We start from the raw sequence: 20,135 nt of genomic DNA on the forward strand, positions 1-20,135 counted from the left end.
TTTGTAGCCAACTATGACATTCATCTCTCATAGTAAGTTCTTTAGAATTAAACATTAAAAACACCAAAATTGTCAAATAGTTTGAAATCCTAATTAAGAATTTTATTCGCTCTAACGTGTACGAGTTGATTTTTAATGTATTTTATTCTTAACTTTAAAAAAAGGAGCAATGGGCATGAGAGTTGGATGTCATGTAAATTTTAGAGAAAAGTGAGAGCGTGACTACCAAATCACAAATAAGGAATACATAATGGGTCAGAAATAAGGAATTCATAATATTTATAATAGTTTCATCCAAAAAAAATTAGAATTTTTTAACAAAACATGAATTAAATATGAATTTTTATATTATTAATAGTTAAAAATTCATATATAATTTATGTTTACTTAAAGAATTCTAATCTTTTTTTAGGAAATGTTTTTACAATATTCTACACATTTCTGTACAATTTCATTAAAAAATACTAAAATTTACTAGTCACTGGACTACTTGATAAAAAAAAAGTTATACTATTATTTTATTCTTAAACATTTTTAAACTATTTTTATAAAACTTCAAGAGGTTAAGGGTAAATTTTAAAATATAGAAAAGGGAGACTGATTTGCAGAAATTTAAAATTCGCGGACCAATTTATAATGATTTGAGAATTAATAAGGACCAATTTTCAAGATTTGGAAAATATAGGGACCACGAGTAAAATTCAAAAGAATTATAAAACCCAATTTGAGATTTACATTGTAAAGAGAAAGATTGCAATTTCAAATTCTAAAATTTTTTAGTTGGCATGTGAAACTCTTTAAATTTAACTTTGACAAAATATTATATAATCCATTTATTTTGAAAATTCTTCAAATTTATCATCGGATGGTATAATTTACATAGAAGGAAATTATACCATTTCGATAAGGAAATTTATTTTATTTTACTGCTCTTCTAGATTTGGTTTATATTCTATAAGTTTTTTGTATATTTTAATTTTTTTTAATAAATATTTAGCTTAAAAATTAACTCTATCCAGACAAAAAGTTTTAAAATGAAGGGAGTTCAATTAAAATATTTTAATTGATTAGAATAATTCTAATTTATATACATTTTTTCACTTACTTCATCACCAAACACACTTTGTCATACTAACTTAGTTTGTTAGACATCAGTTAAGAAACTCAAAGAAATTAAAAGTTATTTTTTGTTTTTGGAAGAGCCGAAATACAATATATTAAACAACACAATCACAACATAAGTAACGTTAAGATTGAAAAACTACAATAGTTTAATATTACATAAAAGACATTAAAACAACAAATCAAAATGAAAAATGATAATCAATTAGAAGGTAAAACCACTCATAAACATCGGAGTAGTTGAATCCTTCATTGGTAGTAATCATTAGAAAATTAACTTTAGGATTAGTCTATGATCATACCAATAGTTTAACCATGTCAAAAGATGAATCTGATAGACGATCCTGATTACAAAAATCACATGGTTAAGATGCTTTCAAATTAACCACCTACTTGTTATCCAAATCAAATGAAGATATCCCTTTATTTGTTTTCCTTGAGATATCAAACCTATAAACTATACGGTATAAGAACAACTATCGTTTTTCAACCTACAATTGATCCTAACGAAGATCGAACATTTGACCATAACTTAGCGGCAAAAAGACAACCAAAAAACATATGTTTGGAGGTTTAATTTCAGTCAAGTTGCATCCACGTGTAGACCTTCTTTACGCATGGTTTGACTATAACCACACCATACCAACCTATATAATTTTAAAAAGAATATTGATGCTGCTAATTTTTTTTTATCTATAGGGACTGAAATTTTGGTCGCTAAAGCATAGAAACCAATCACTCACTTATTTAGCGACCAAAATAGAGACCACTGATTGCTCGTTATTTCAGTCACCTTTAAATATAATTATAAATATGGTCGACATTTCAGTCACAAATATTAGACTTCTTTTTTATGACAATTTCCTTTTGTTGGTATTCAGAAAATAAACCAAGTAACTTTGAATAAAATATTAAACACACTTTGTTTATTCTTGAATCTTGACTAATGTTTCTTACTTCCTTTTGACCAAAACTAATGCTTTTTTCTATAAATAAGTTAATATTATTATAATATTCTCATATATACAATAAATTAAGGCTTTAGTTCATAGTCAAGAGAATAGTCGAAATTCACAAGGCTTTACATCATGTATCGTGTGTGTGTGTATATATAGGGTGGAGATATTTTGACTCCAAGAGTAAGTGTAATATCTTACTCCAAATCTTGACTTTTAATTCTAATATTGGTTAATGGCTTAGATTAATTGATATGATAGACTTTAATTCCATTTTCTATTGTAGTTAACACTTATCACTACAAAATAACAAAACAATAAATATCTTTTAATTACATGATTTTTTTTCTTCTTCTATTGTTTTTTTTTATTTCACGCAAAAATATTTTTTGAGGGTTAAATTAAAATCTTTTCCTTGAAATAAAAATTAAACATGATTAATACATGTGTAGGTAAGTGTTCTTACATTTGTATATGTTGTCTTTATTATTTAATTTAAATTAATGATTAAAATAACTAATTTTACTTATGTTACGTTGAATTCACGTGTTTTTAGTTTTTTTTTTTTTTTTTATGTTATGTTGAATTCTTGAGCTCTTTCTCAAATAACATCAACATCTATGTATGTTAGTGACAACAAAAACTAATTACGATGGAGATGATTATTTTAATTTTTTGATATTTATATAAGAAAATACCCAATTTTTTTTTATGCAATTATTGTAAATGAATTAGATATAAGAAAAGACTAGGGTTACTTCCTCTATCATCTTTTTTTTCGTGACAGATTAGTACAAAAATGTGTGTTTACAAAAAAAAAAAACATAAGAAAAGATCATGATTATAATGAAGAAATAAAAAAAAATATGTCGTATAAAAAATAGTAACGGGAGAAAGAATAAATATGCAATTCTTTGAATTTTACAATTGTTTTCTTTAAAAAAAAAATATATGCAATTTTTTTAGCGTAAAAAAAGTAAAGGGAGAAGAAAAAAAATTCTTTTAGCGTAAAAAAATATATGCAATTTTTTTTTTCTTATGCAATTTTTTTGAAGGAATAGAATAGAATGAGTGAATCTTGAAATTTTTATTTCAAGGAAAGGATTTTAATTTAACCCTCAAAAAATATTTTTGTGTGAAAAAATATCATGCAATTAAAAGAAATTTATTGTTTTGTTATTTTGTGGTGATAAGTGTTGACTACAATAGAAAATGAAATTAAAGCCTATCATATCAATTAATCTAAGCCATTAACCAATATTAGAATTAAAGGTCAAGATTTGGAGTAAGATATTACACTTACTCTTGGAGTCAAAATATCCCCACCCATATATATATATATATATATATATATATATATATATATATATATATATATATATATATATATTATAAGACTGTAATTCACATGCTCTATGATATATGTTTTTTGATACAATAATTACAATTATCGGTGTTTAAATAATCGTCTTGTAACGTATATAGAAAACTATGTTCTTGAAACAGTTAGAAATGATCTTATTTTATCTCATTATCAATAAATGGGTAATAAACTATTCTCGTTGTAAATTTAGTTGTAACCGCTATGTTATTTTTAATATGAGTTACGTCGCCAAAAATTTTACCCTCACTAAAAATTGATTTTTTGGTCCGTTTGTGGTTACATCCTTCCACATACAAAGACAATGTTAAATTTTGCACCCCTCAATGGATTAAATAAATTTTTGTTTGAAGGTGATCATTTAACGAAATAAAAGAAATCTGTGATGAAACCAAATTGTTTTAAGCAAAAATACTTTGCAGGATAAAGCGAAAGATATTTGGATTTCGAACCTTAATACTAACGTCTATTTTCTATAAAAGAGACTTATGGGTTGCATATATTTAATTAAGGGTCATGCTAACCAAAAAAAGAAAGTTTTAAGTTCAAAATACCACTTTTTAGACTTTTGAGAAGTTGAATGCATAATTCTCGTACTAGATTACTATATTTGCTTTCTTAACCGGTGCCTTCAAAGCACTGGTTAACATTTTCCTTTAATTAATTGTGATTGCTGAACAACAAATAAATATTTACACAAACCGTAACAAAATTAAACTCAAAAACAAATTAACTTAATAGATAATATGTATGACTTACAAATCTAATCTGATCTTAAACCTCTAGCCAACTGAAGTCATTACACTATCACAAAATTGAGAACATTAATAAATCAAACAAGTGCTACATTTTTGGCCTTCAAAAAGAGGCACATATTATAGGTAGCAAATACTAACTTCTTATTGAAAATTAAAATCGTACTTTAATTAAGAAACTAATTAATTCATCATTGGTTAAGTAAGCTCCTAATGATTGAAGCTTCAGCACTATCAGAATCAATTGTGGCCAACAACTGAGACAATCTCAGGCTTAAATCATCAACCTCTCTTTGTAAGTTTCTGATATAGTTGCAGGTTTCTTGTAGGACCTTAGAAGCTGGTACCTGCATGCATCCACTATGTCAGTATCGGTTACCTACACATGCCGTACTTTGCATATGAAATTAATTAAAGTGTGGTAACTATAGTTGAAATGTGAGGGAAAAAACATCACACATGGTCACCTAAAAACATGTTGGTCAAAATTAACCATTTGATCCTTATTATTACTGTACTACCTCCTCCCTATGTATTGAATCTCGACGAAGAAAAAAAGACTTGGATTAGTCTGGTGGTATTTACTTGGAACCTTGGAGCATGTTTCTCTCAAGATTTCAAGTTTAATTCTTCCTAACGTCATATATGTTGACAATTTATCTTGTTCTATATAACTTTACTGTTTCTTGTCAAGAAAAAATATAACTTTACTATCTGGAGGACATAATTAATACAAATGAAAATTTAAAATGTCTTATTATAAAAAGGGATAAGAATAAAGTTCAAGAAGGTTTATATTTAAGGATAAAGAAGCAGCATGTATTAGATTATTTTTTTTAACGAATGTATATGCATATATATATTCATTGTTTCGGTTTTTTAATCATGCATATGTCTGTCTATGTGTGTGAATGTGAATATATATATACACCAATCAATGTAAACCCTTTAAAGTTATGGACATAGATTTTGGTATTGTACTTTTGGAATATCTTCTTCAATTCATGGGGTCTGTTTCTGAGTATATATATATATATATATATATATATATATATATATATATATATATATATCATATAGTCGATGCAGTGTCTACTTTTTTTTTAATCATACATATCTCTGCATATTGCGCAGACTATTCTTACGAGTCTGTGTACAACATAGTTACATAGAGACTAATTTCAAGATTCATACCATTATCATAATCTGTTGCTTAAGTAAAAGTACAATTAATATTTTGTTTATGTGATTTTATAACTATATATATTGTGTGTGCACACACGAGACTACACATGCTTTATATATGACCTAGTTTCTCCATGAGGTGTCCTTATAACTTTAAGCGACAAAGTTGAAATTCCTTTAAAGATGATTGTTAAATGATCATTAGTGTCATTATAATTAATAATAATTTTCTCGTTATGTAATTTTAAAACCAATGACCTAGTCACCCAACCAACTTGAGCCTAGGTTTGATATGTGCTACATCGTTACATATTTTATTAGCAAAATAAAAATGTCCCAAATAAGTGTGCTATTTTTTGTAAAAAAAAAAAAAAAATGAAAAAGTGTGTTATTTTATGTCCCAAAAAAATTTACTAAAATACTCTATCCGGTCACATTTATAAGCAAAAAACAACTTTCTAAGTACATTGAATAGTTAATGTATCTAACTTATAAATGTGACCGGATACATTAATTATTCAATATACTTAAAAAGTTATTTTTTATTTATAAATATGACAGGAGGGAGTAACTCTTATATATCAAATTCATTAAGTTTGATTGTATATTTACGACAATGTTGACCACTCTCATTGGTTATTTATATCATTTGTTATAATAGTTGTTATGTTAGTACTCTCTCTCTGATCTTATTTATAAGAAACATTTGACTTTTTTGATTCATTGTATAAATGATGTATTTAATCTATATTTTAGACTAGATACATCAATTATTCAACGAACCTAAAAAGTCAAACATTTTTTTATAAATAGGACTGGAGGGAGAATTTTTTTTTCCTTCACCAACGTTTGAACTCAAGACAATTTGACTATTTCAACTTTTTTAATCTTTAGTTCAAGCCAAATTGAGATTTAAACCCCTTACTATCATTGGTTATTAATAACAATAATTTTTTAGGGTACTCCACACATCAAGATAGTATTATTTTAGGGCATTGTACATCAAATATACTCCCTCCGTCCCTAAATAAATGACCTAGTTGACTCTGACACATATACCAATGCATATGTTTTATCTTTGATATCTTCCATTCTCTACTAAAAAATATTATAAAAATTTAATATTTTAAAAATACTCATCGAGACGAATCCAACAACATCTTACATGATATTATTTATCTTTGTGAATTAGTAGAAAAGTATGGTCAAAGTATATAAAGTCAATAATGCATATTGTCAACTATATCATTTATTAAGGGACGGAGGAAGTATAACTTTAACATCCTATAACTTTAACATCCTTTAACTCAAAAAAAAAAAAAAAAAACTTTAACATCCTTATGAATAGTGTGTATCTATAGAGTGATTGAAATAGCTATAGTACCTTGTCAGAGCGCCTATTACGAATCTCAGGAACAAGTTGGCGCAATTTGCAAACAAGGTCGATGATTTGGTCATCAGAGATCCGAGTAGACCCTCCTGATTGTTGCCTTGACCTTCGACTAGACATATCCTTAATTAAGCTAGTTGTCTAAATTAGTGTAATGGGTTCTTCAAAGTGCAAGTACTTTAATTATTGTTCCTAGCTATAACATATGTAATAGCTATATATAGAGGATTGAGACGACACAAGCTATATATATAGTGGAAGGAGAATGGAAGGACTAGAAAAAGAAGTGTAAGATATGATATATGGTATGCAAAAATGGAGAAAGGGGTGAAAGAGATATAAGGAAGGAAAAGGATGGACCACAATAGAGAGAGTACAGTAAGGTAGACAACAATGTTGGAAGGGAAGAAAACATTTGGCCAATTTGCTTTGGAAAAGGTGTGGACATGCTTTCCTAGCTATGAATTTTTTTAGAGAGGAGAAATTATTAACCAAACTCTCAAATCAATTTTGTTGCCTATACTTCGTCTTGTTTGATGTTAAGCCCAAGCACGATTTTTAAGATGATATCAAAACCTCTTTTCAGATGCGTTTTCGTTATCGGACCACCGACCATTTATGTCCACGTTCCAGATATCCAGTCCTGGGTATGAGGGGTGTGTTAAAGAGTTTCACATCGGATAAGAGGCGGTCTGACAATGTGTTTATAAGTGTGGACAATCTTCACTTCACAAGTCGATTTTGTGAGATTGTGTTAGGCTCAACCACGATTTTTAAACTAAAATTTTATTCATGAACTTATTCGATATATTAACCCTAAATATGGTAATAGACCAAATTCGTACTTCAACCAATTTTACTATTTTCCCTAAATACATGGGTTATCAAATGAAGGAGCAAACCTTTCAATAAAAAAAAAATGAAGAACAAACCTTGATATATTTAATATTTTTATCGGTACATTTAGATTTCTACCAAAAAAAAAAGTAATTTAGATCCAATCAGTACATCCAAACATGAATTAATTAACATTTCTTCTTCTTCTTCTTGTTCTTTTTATAGTTTATTTTTTATTACATTTTTTTTATAGTTTAACCAAGCATAAATCATTATATGTTAATTTTAAAAAAGTAAATATATCAAGGTTTATTATTAGTCAGGGGCATACTAGCAAATACTCTAATGATATCTGAAAACAAAAAAGGAAATAAAAGAAAAAAATTATATGGAAAAGATAAATTTTTGAAATTTCAAGGTATTGGATGCCCTATTCTTAAGATTATATTTTCACATTTAGTTTTTAACAAATGCCATAGGACTACTTGTTAGCATTTTTCTATTAGTTACTGCCTCTGTCTCATGATAAATGCATTTTTGTATTTTTCTTTCTCTCTCATAAGAAAGTGAATTCTTAAAAACCATAAAGTTTGGTTAGATACCAATACACCGTAGCCAAAACTCATTTAAAATGTGATTTTATTATAAAATAAATTAATATAAAAATATAACATATATATATAAACGTTTGAAATGTTAGGTTGCAGGTTGAACCCACGATATTTCACTTATCTTCACATTTAGTATGTGTGAATTGTGATCTTCACCGCTAAACTTACAACCGAAGAAAGATTAATTGTTGATATAGGTGTGTTTTTTTTTTTTTTTTTATATATAAACCAAAACCAAATTCCTTAAAAAATAAAAAGCTAAACAAAAACCAAATATCATGTGCATCAAAAAACATTATAATTAATAATTCAAGGTAAGTATAAAGGTAACTATTTTTATGTTTCTTTTTCTTCCTCCTGCAATAGAATTAGAAATGGTAGAGACAATGCATAATATATGCAACGTCTGGAGTTTAAACTCGGACCACCACAGATGTCGATTTCAGACTTGATTCAAAAAAATGGATGACTATTTCATAAAGATAGCATACATATTATGGAATTCGACATTATTATGGAGGTGGTTTCTAGGATAAGGGTTTTATCAAGTCCCTCACCGGGGAACACCAACAAAATACCGTCAGATTTAATCAAGGGTACAAAGTTCCTAAAAATAAAATTGAAAATATCTACATATGTCCACACACAATCCTGCCTGTATTTCTTCCCAACTCACTGAAATTCTGCAGAGAACGGTTGTTTTGCATTCATCTAATTAACATATAACATACACGTATGCACCATGGAAACGATGTGATATGGCTCATTGCCATCTAAATTTGGCTCTATAATCTTCCAATTTATGCAATCATCAACTAAAAAGATGAAAATTGGTCGTTGTTGGCGTGACTTTCATTAAAACATGAATTTTATTTATATATGAATAATTTGATTGATTTCAAAACGTATAAGTACTTTTATAATTCCATAAAGATGATGTACATTTTATTTGGGTTAAACGTATATTTACTTTTTAATGAGGTTTGCTTGTTTCTTTTTTGAATAAATAACGGTCTAAAAGAAAATAAACAAGTGGTTGTTGATCTCTAATCAAGAAGTTTTCCCCAACATGGAGGCTATTTTGATCAGTGTGGGTGTATGTGTGTATACATACAAATTGGGGAGTGTAGAAAATTACCACGAGCTTTTGATTTTCGTAAACAACTTTCTGCATATTTTGTGATTGGAAGATGATGAATACTAGAGAGATAGGGATGCATATGAGGAAGGAGATAGGGGCACTATTGTGTGTGGAAATCTATATATGTTTTTACTTTAATTTATAACATATCTAGACCATCCATTAAATCCAAAGGTGATTTTTTGATGTTTCACCGGTGAGGGACTTAGTTGAACCCTCATCCTAGAATTCACCTATTATAGAAGCATGTAAACATAATTGTAATTTATTTTTTGAAAATGATCATGTTGAATTTATTCAGAAGCAAATAAATAAGGTCGCTTATGCTAGTAGAGATAGCCACATTTTGAGGTAACTCCCACACTTATCTTGATGTACCGCCATATATCACTGTTTTCATATCAAATCAAATGTTAAAAACTTTCTCTTCTAAAAAACAGTAAGCTTGCAATTAAAATCTGAAACTTTATAGATTGGACTAGTTGATGTTGAACACTTACCTAAAACTTTTCTAGGTATAGGTTTCTTCTTCCGTGTGTGTTCCCAAATTGGGGTTAGATCTTGAGTGCGATTATAACAGCGTGCTTGTTTTTAACCTAACAAAGTGGACCTTCATGTAATCTTATCAAAAAATTTAAAAATTTAAAAAAAAGTGGACCTTCATGTACGTGTTTCTATAAGCACAACCATGTGACTCCAAAAAACTGACCCTCGTCTATACAATGCAGGGACTACATGTAAATATTTCACTCCATAAATCACAGAATTCCATGTGATTGTACTTTAAACCTCTAACTACCATGAGATAACAAGTTACTGTCTTGATACTCGTTACTCTCCTTTCAAACATGCATGTTGCTGTTAGCTAGCATGGTCAAGCAAAAGAACTTTAAGGTGATCTCTTTGTAAAATAAACCTCTTAGAAATTGTGGTTGGGCCTAACACAACCCTTAAAAACCGACTTGTGGGGTTAGGATTGCCCCCACTTATAAACACATTGTCAGTCCATCTCCTAACCGATGTGGGACTCTTAACACACCTCTCACGACCAGCACTATTGCGCTTGGTTCGTGGACATAAACGGTAGGTGGTCCAATAGCGGAAACCTGATAGCAGGTGACCCAATGGATTTCGAAGAGGCTCTGATACCATCTTAGAAATCGTGGTTGAGCTTAACACAGCCCTATAAAACCGACTTGTGGGGTGAGGATTGCCCCTACTTATAAACACATTGTCAGTCCGTCTCCTATCCGACGTGGGACTCTTAACAAAAATAGTGAATAATCAATAAGATAGTGTATAAAAAATGAGTTTATATCGGATAGTTTATAACCGATAGTGGATAAGTTAGCATATTAAATTTATAGTATTTAGTAAAGTTAACGGTTAGACTAACTAATAAATATGAAATGATATAAAAGTGATATATTTAATGAATATTTAACTTTTCTCAATTAAGATTACAAGGATAAAATTGAGGTACATGATGATAAACTATAAGCTTTAAGCTAAAAATTACTCGGATTAACTTATAAAAAATGCCATAAGCTCAAGGACGGATCTGGGAGGGAATTATTAGTGTGGCTAATTATTTTAGTGAAGCAAATTACGCTAAAATAACAAATATTGTTCATATTTTATTGGAATTTAACCTTTTTTAATTGTAACTTAAATAATATTATAAATAAGGTTAAATATTTTAAAGGAATGCCAAATTCGAAGTAAAAAATCTAACCCAAAATGGTTATCCTCTTTATATATTTTTATTGATTATGTATGAGTGAGTTACAAACATTATATAACATAAATCTAAAAAAGAACCTAACGAATCAAACTCACCACATAAATTTCAAATAATAACTCATCAAACACTGGACTATAGTTTATTAACTTCTGATTTAGTAACCTTGATGTTAGGGTTATTAGGAGACATGTCAACGAAGTCATTTATTGTTTCGCTCGAGTGGCTCTGTGTCATGCTAGTTTTCGTATTTATATTAAGATTCCATCTTATATCTCTCATATTATTATAAATGAAATACAATAAGTTTTTTCTTGTAAAAAAAAACCTGAACTATAGTGTTTGGTATGTTTTATTAGTTGCAAACTTCAAAGAATAACTCATCAACTAGGGCTATAGATCTTAGTATGTTTTATTAGTTGCATCATCATGATATATTAAAATTCTTAATTCTTTAGAAAAAAAGATGACAAAAATAATAGCAAAGACTTGAACCAAGGTAGTGTTTGGCTCGACTTAATTTTAACTTCTCTTCTACTTTAAGGAAGAAGTTGGGCCAAACACATTTCATAAGAAGCTCTTAATAAAAAAAGTGACTTAATAATAAAGAAGAAAAAACTGAAAAAGTAGAAGTCAATAAATTGAACTTTATGCTAGCTTATTCGCTGACCATTTTGCACGCTTATGTTTCGAATCCTGCCAGCCTCATTCGTTTTTCTTTTTTATTTGTTAATTTGTTAATGAAACAAGTAAAACTTGCTAATTATTACAACTTAGTTTTTTTTTTACCTTTTAACACGTTGAATTTTGCTAACTTTAATTTTATAATGGTAGACAATATCATTGTAAAAAAAATTCTAACCGAAGACTTGTGGTACTTCATGACATCTCAAACGATAAAAAATTTCATTTAAAAATATAACTAGCAAGATGTTTTTTTTTTTATAAATCATAAAAAAAATTATACACTTTCAAAAGAAAAAAAATAATAAATTTTTTTATTTTATTTATGATAATTTGTAATAAATATCAAAGCTCTTTTAAAAATATTTTACCAACTTGTACCAAAAAAAAAATAAAAAAATTTACCAATCAGATTTTAACTTAAAATACTAATTAAGTTGAAAAAAACAACAAATATCAAACAACTTTAACTTCAACTTCAAAGTTTTAATTTTCAACTTTATTCTAAAAGTGACTTTTAGACCTAAAAAAAGTAGGGTCAAACGCACTCCAAGACTATGAGTTATAGAAAAGCACACACTTGACCGTTATACTAATTCATCACATCTAATTATATTTTCAAATTGAATATATATAGTATAAAATTTGGGCTTGAATATAAGAAGAAAAAAAAAATAGTTTTGCGCTGGGCTAGTGTAACAATAGTCACTCCTAATGACATTTATCAAACGAGTCGTTTTTATTAAAATGAGCTTATAAGACATAAGATATAAGTTATAAACTCAAAATTAGGTCTTACCAAACAAACCTCAATACTCCATCCTTTTTAAAATAAGTGTTGTTTAAGATTTTTCACACAAATTAAAAAGTGTAATAATATGTTGTTAAAATATATTATACTTTTACAAAACCAACCTTATTTACTATTGGTGTGCTCTGACCATCACCAATGAAAATTGAGTACTCCTCGATCTCTAATTATAAATATTCAACATTCCAACTATGTTGCACCTTAGAATGCCAATCATTTATAACACACATTCAATAATAATACTATAAAAAGCAAAAAATAAATACAAATGAAATTGGAGCCAAATCTAACCCATTAGAATCAAGAAAAAAAAAACTAAAATTAGGAAGACCTAACTCATCTACAAAAACGAAAATGGGGGTGGGGGGTCGCATGGTTAATTTATCTTAAGAGCCTTACCTCCATGTTTTATTTTAGAAGACTTTTGTCGTAATCGGAAAGGTCTTGTTTCACATGTTTGTTATTTTTGTTCTTGTTTCCCATGTTTGTTATTTTTTTGTTTTAATAATAAATTATTATTAAAAACATAGTGATTAGTTGCATAGGATGGGATGGTCTTTTGGTGCCAACGTAGATGACATAATTTTTTTTCATTGATGCTATGTGATCAACATCAAGTATTATTATTATTTTTTTATTTCGTCGTGTAAGTGCGGTGTTGTATGGTTCGTCGTTTTATGCGATGTTGTTTAATTTTGTGTTTTGTTGCAGTGTTTGTTTGGTTCATATTAAAATATCAACTTTAGTCATTGATTCAATCTATGATTAGACGCCAACGTTGCAGATCCAAAAGCATAAGCATTCTGATGATTTAGATTTTATCAATATTATTTTGACTTAATTGTAGTTTTGGCCCCCTAAGTATCACAATCTTGCGATTTTGGTCCCCTATAAAAAACAATAACAAATCAGCCACCTAAGTTTACCCCCTTTTGCACTTTTGGCCCCCTGGACCAATTTTGACTAGGTCAATGCATACGTGGCGCCCAAATCACCTTATTTATTAGGTTTAATTGCAGTTTTGGTCCCTAAGTATCACAATCTTACGATTTCGGCCCCCTAATAAAATAGAAAGTCACATGTGGCACCTCACTTTAAGTGATGTGGGTGTCACGTATGCATTTACTTGATCAAAATTGGTCCCAAGGGTCAAAAGTGCAAAATTGGGTAAACTTAGGGGGGCTGATTTGTTATTATCTTTTTATAGGGGACAAATCGCAAGAGTGTGATACTTAGGGGGGTAAAACTACAATTAAGCCTATTATTTTTAAGTATTTTGCCGTTGTATGCTACTAACATAGGTGTTGTGAGTTTGTTCGCAGATTCACTCTTTACGTTTTTAACGATGTTGATATTGCATCTGATGTATTCTATCAATTTAAATGAATGAATATCTTTTAATTTTTTGTCAAAAAAAAAAATCTTTGCCTTTGAAATTTGAATATTAGCTATGATACATTTAGATAAAAGTGCGATCATCAATGAATTAGTGGTTAAAAATCAGCTCTAAAAGCCAAACATATGTTTTGTTATTTAAACCAACCAAACTTTTAAGGCGATAAAAAATAGAGGAGCAAAATTTATTTATTTATTTTAAATGCAAACACAAAAAGATTAAAGAGGTCCCCTTAAAAGATTAAAGAGGGAGTATTTTCAAACCTTTCAATTTTCTTCTCCTTAAAAAAGTTTTGTTTATTCAAAAAGGTAATCTTGGTGAGAAAAACCCTAAAAAACATGAATGACAGTATCACTTTTAGATGTTGGGTACCAAGATTCAATGTAGGTTGCTGACTTGGCTTGGACGCTAAATTCGGTCCTTGGTTTTCAAAAGTTCTGACACTTACAAAAGTGTGGCAAAAGATTTTACTTATAGTCAAATTGTGAAGACCAGTTACAGTATATGAGACCCGATTGGAAATACAAATTGGAATGAGATATTATGAGGGTATATTTGAAATCGTTGAAAATCACGATGAACTATCGTAATTTTACATTATAGTTTCGGTAAAATTGCGGTAGATCATACTAATTATGACATCATTATGATACTAAACATATATTGATTTGATTGTTAGCAATTGATCAAAGCTCACGAGAACGAATAACACAATTAATTGAACGTATGTGACAACTTTACATAATCACATAATAATAAAAATAAAAATAAAAAATTAGTGATTAGGCTACCTTATAGACATTAGGGGTGTTCAAAACCGAACATACCCAATAAAAAAACCGCAAATCAAACAAATCTAAATTGAAACCGCAAAAGTGAAATTTATGAAAAGAGACAGTTAAATAAGAACAAATTATCAATATTGTCCTTAATATTGATAAACAACATTTAATGTTGCATTGAACTTTGAAAGTGACAGTTAAATAAGAACAAATTTTTTCTCCAAAAGTGACACTTAAAAAGGAACAGAGGAGTAATATTTTTTTTATCTTATGATAAACCGCACAAACCAAACCAATCCAAACCGCATTGATTTGGTTTAGTTTGAATAACTTTTTAAAAATCAATTGAATCAAACCAAACCGCATGGTTTTTTATCTCACGGTTTGGATGACTTTTATGCTCAAAATTAAACCAAACCGCACTGCGAATACCCCTAGTAGACACCATAGAGTTAACCCTCAAAGGTTAATGTATAAAGGCAGATCTGAATTTTTTTCTTTCATCCACCAAAAAGAAACAAGTTTAATTCTATCAAACAATTTATGTAACGTTATTGTCTAAAACAACTTGAGTTTGGTTATTTTCAAATAACCCAAACTAAAACTAACCAAATAACATGCATGGTGTTCCTTAATCTTCTTATGAAGCAACACAACAAACTAAAATGGAGAGTAAAATCATACAACTGAAAGGGAGTCATTGAAGAAACATCCATCCATTGTAAAATAAGAATCCAAATGCTTCCAAAATGATTACACCTCAACTAATTTATCCCACATAAGTTTGTTAACTTTTTTTAGATTATTACTTTCGGTGACCATGTTAGTTTAAATTTAAATTCACGGACAACTTGGCAATAGTAAGAAAAAAGACAAATGCTTGTTGTCGTTGATAAAAGACAAATGAATCTAACACTGTTGACAATGAAAAAAACGGGTGAAGATAACTATATCGAATGAAGTTTGTGCCCACATGGCAAAGGATTTCATGTGGACGTTAAAAGTTTATAGAAATGGTTAGACATTTCAAATGTACATGTTGGCGATAATATGTACACTTACCTAAAGTGGAAAATAAACGTTTTTCTTGTTAAGTTTTAATCCATCTGTCCCTAATTATAAGTAATTTTTTTAGAAGATAAAAATTGTCCTTAAATATAAGCTCTTATACATAATACTAAATGCATTTATTTTATTTTTCTTAAACATACCTCTAATTAATACTATTAATTTTTCTTGAAATATGAAAAGACAAATTTAATATACATACAAATAAAGGACAACTTAGTAATATTCACATACAACGGAGACTTATATATAGGAACAGAGGGAGTAATTTATTGGTCATGCTAACTAACGTCTCTGAGACACTAGTTAAGCTAACAATAAAAGTAAATTTTGTATTGAAAAGAACATTTTGTATACATCTAAAAGTTTGACTACACAAATTCTAAAATATCTTTATTATATCGGATTTCTTAACTAATATATCAGAGATACTTGTTAATTTTTTCCTTAATTAATAAATATTGTCAATGTGCTTGAAGTGTATCCTTTTAATGGAGGTTTAGCTTTTCTCCTTTGGTGTTTTCTCTCTTTGCTGTTCGAGCTTTCGTCGTTTGCCTAGGTGGCTTTAAGTTGGTTATTTTGGCGTTCGAGATTATATCTCATTAGGAGTTCTTTGACATCTTTGTTGTTGTTTTTTGTGCTCTCAATGGATTCTGTCCTCTGCGGACAGACTTTCATATTGCCCTATATTTGACATCTTTATAGCATATCTTATATTTTGAGATACTTTTTATTTAATATAATAAAAATAGATGGGTGATAAGAATACTATTTTTGTATGAGAATGATAAGAATGATTTGAAGCCTTTAAATTAAATTAAAATAAACAGGTCGAGATTAAAACATTACACATAAAATCTCACGTGATGACTTGCTTTCTTGTTTCCATCTTTTCCAAGATGAGTGAGATTATATGGAATCACATCATAGATTTGTAAGTTTTTGTTTGAAATATATGTCCTTCCTTATCTTTTGGGTGGTATTGGCTAAGTTGTTTATGATTCTTCTACATGTGTTCCTTGTTCACAAAAGAATTCAAATTCAACATGTGATGTTGAATTATATTTTTGAGATTCCTATTTCCCGCTATTCTTTTCATCAAATGTTACATCTTTGCTTGCAGCTATTCTTATATGCACCTGATGCAGGGGCGATTGCTTTCATGTGAGAGGGGTAGCTATGGCTACCCCAAAGAGAAAAAAATTGTTGAATGAGTTGGTATATTTTTATATTAAGCTACCCCTAATAATATATATTTGGCTACTCCAAATTTGATTTTAGATGGATTTATTTATTTTTCTTTTTGATTTTACTTACTTTTCAATTGAACTTCGAATTACTTGAGCCGATCTTCTAAGAATCGAAGGGTGAACATAAAAAATATACATATTCTTTGATTGATAATGAAAATATGACGACAACAACAATAATCTATAACTTTCTCCAACAAAAAAAATTCTATCACTATTAGCCCAAACATAATTTATTAACCCTTTATTATAACAAACCCATTATTAACACTTTGAATTTTTTTCTTTACAGCTAAACAAAGTAATTAGTAAATTATAGCTTTAAGTGCATTTTATGTACGTAATAGTCATTGAGAATTTATTTTTTCTTATTGGTTAAATTTACTAGTTTAAAATATATATATATATATATATATATATATATATATATATATATATGTGGTCACTTCATGAAAATATTGTTAGCTTCGCCGCTGAATTTCAAATGACACCTAAAAGCTAAGAATTTCAAATTTCTTCATTGTTGTTATTTTTTATATTTTGCATTTTGGTCCTCAAATTTTCCAAAAATTTCAAATTGAACCCAATAAATTTCCAAAAAATTGCAAATTGGTCCCTAATTTTTTCAAAAATTATAATTTGACTCCTCAAATTTTTAAAATTTACATTTTGACCCCTAATTTCAATTTTCAAATTTGACCCAAAAAAATTAAAATTTATAAAAGTTGTCCAAAAATGATGACAATGAATTTTTTTATTACTTCATCCAAACAAAAGAATTGAGAAATGAAAGTAATTTAATTGAATCATTTAAATTGCCTAGAATTCTAAATTCTTTAAAATTTCTCAATTACCTCATCCAAACACTCTCTAATATGTTTGACATAATGAGTCTTTTTTTATAAACAAGTTCGAGAACATTTGTCAACTTGTTTGTAGAATTTCTATTTACGACATAGCAAGCAGTTTTTGCTGCTTCTCCCCAAAAACTTTGTGGCAGATTCTTTTCTTTAAGCATCCACCTAGTTATATTCATGATAGGTATATTCCTCCTCTTATCCAAACCATTGTGTTGAGGTGTGTAAGGTGTTGTGACTTCATGTATGATATCATTTTTTGTGCAAAATCTTTTTTAAAAAAACATTAGTGATATACTCACCTTCTCCATTTGGCTGAATCAAACTCTTAACAGCGTCGTCGTTGTTCGTGAGCATCATCCGACTGAACGTCAATCTCCCGACTGAGTCTTTAGGAAGAGGGGAAAGATCGGAGTCATTCACCCACTATCAGAACCAATCTGTACCAATATCTGGGACTGTCAGCTGGTCATGCCAAATCTTCCTCCTGTGCGAGGAATGGTTCAGCTAATGCTCCTTCCGAAACAGAAATACAAAAATATAAACAAACAACAAGCCGTTAAAAATATAAACATTTGAATAACTAAAAAAGACATAGCAATTAATCGTAAAAAAACAAAAGTTAAAATATACATTAAATATTTTAACATAACAATTAAATCGTAAAATTGAAATAAACAATTTACTATGACAATTAAATCGTTAAAAAAAATAAAAATAAAAATATAAACATATCAATTAAAATAAACATATGTATTGAACCATAAAAAAGACTAAAATCAAACAATTAAAAATAACAATTGCATTGTTAAAAATAAAAATACAGTAATTACATAAAATTAAAAAAGTTTACTTACTTTAGCGTTGCTCCAAAACCTTCCAGGCCACGGGTCTACCGAAATTCGGTAGAAGCGACATGTCGGTTGGGCCTATGTGAAAACTCTCTGGTTCGGCCTCCAGCTAAGCCTCATACTCCTAGTGTTGAGGCTGCTCATAATGTTGTGTGGGATCCACTATCTGGGACGGACCCGTCTGGGACAACTTCTCCTCCCCATCCCCACTCCTACCGCCATGTCTCCTTCTAACAGAGGGCATCTAGCCTGCCTATCGGCATGTGCACTCACGTTCATGGTCTCCTGCCTCCCCTCATGCCTCAGCTTGCTTGGTCTCTCAAACATATCTGCACAACATAATTCTAAAATCAATTATTTTTTTCATAGGGACATTGTGTCATTTCTAACTAATCAACATCAACAATTCACATTGCACTCAAACCCTCACATTGTGTCATTTCAATCTCTAAACTATCACATTGCACTCAAACTCACGATAATCAACATTAACGATCCAATTTCTAACTAATTTCATCATTAACATGCAAAATTCGAACAATTTTTCATTGAGACATTTTTTCAAACACCTAGAATTCAACATAAAATTTGGCAATTTCTAACTCTGAACTACCACATTTGATTCAAACTTATTCTAATCAACATCTAAACGAAAATTTCTAACTTATTTCATCATTAATAATAAAAAAAATCAAACATGCAAATCAACCCTAAAAACTAAAATTTCACAATTTAAAAATCTAACATTTAAACAAAAAAAAACAAAAAAAAAAAACAATGATCAAAAACACTTATTTGATGTTGGGCTAGAAGTTGAACTTGATTTGCATGAGTTTGTGAGAATTCGAATTTCGAAGAATTGTGTTCGATTTTGGAAATGAATGGTCGTTGTTTTGAACTTACGTTTTATAATAGAACGCATCGTGATTTAACTTACATTGGTGCTAACGAACGTGACTTAAGTTATGTAGGTGTTATTTTAGGCCGTTTGAGGTGGAAATGAGCAAATTTGAATTGGAAAAAAAAAAAACAATTTTCCATGACATTTGTTAATTTTGATCCTGGTTAGAGTACAACAACAACGTGAGGGAAGGTAAATGGTTCTTACATTTTGTAAGTGCTAACTCATCACATGCTATTTCCCTTATTTACACAACATGCTACGTGGCATGTCTTTAGAATTCAATGTTGTTTTTTTCTATTAAACATCATTACGTGCAGCTTATACAAATTGGACGAACCCTCAAGGAGCTTGACGGGGCCTCTTCCCTTTGATTTCCTGGCTCTGCTACATTATCTATTGTCTCCAAATTTAAG

At 29.1% G+C, this 20,135-nt stretch overlaps 1 protein-coding gene across 1 annotated transcript; it reads right to left on the minus strand.

The window, feature by feature from the left end:
- Nucleotides 1-4,171: 4,171 nt before the first annotated feature.
- On the minus strand, nucleotides 4,172-7,229 carry LOC11414165 (transcription factor PRE6). Its single transcript, XM_003621131.3, has 2 exons — nucleotides 6,784-7,229; nucleotides 4,172-4,561 (listed from the first exon to the last, which is right to left on the minus strand). The coding sequence occupies exons 1-2, from the start codon at nucleotides 6,907-6,909 to the stop codon at nucleotides 4,406-4,408; spliced, it is 282 nt and encodes a 93-aa protein (XP_003621179.1). The 5' UTR covers nucleotides 6,910-7,229; the 3' UTR covers nucleotides 4,172-4,405.
- Between the last annotated feature and the right edge of the window lie 12,906 nt (nucleotides 7,230-20,135).

This window comes from Medicago truncatula, chromosome 7 (genome assembly GCF_003473485.1).
Source record: "Medicago truncatula cultivar Jemalong A17 chromosome 7, MtrunA17r5.0-ANR, whole genome shotgun sequence".
Lineage (NCBI taxonomy): Eukaryota > Viridiplantae > Streptophyta > Magnoliopsida > Fabales > Fabaceae > Medicago > Medicago truncatula.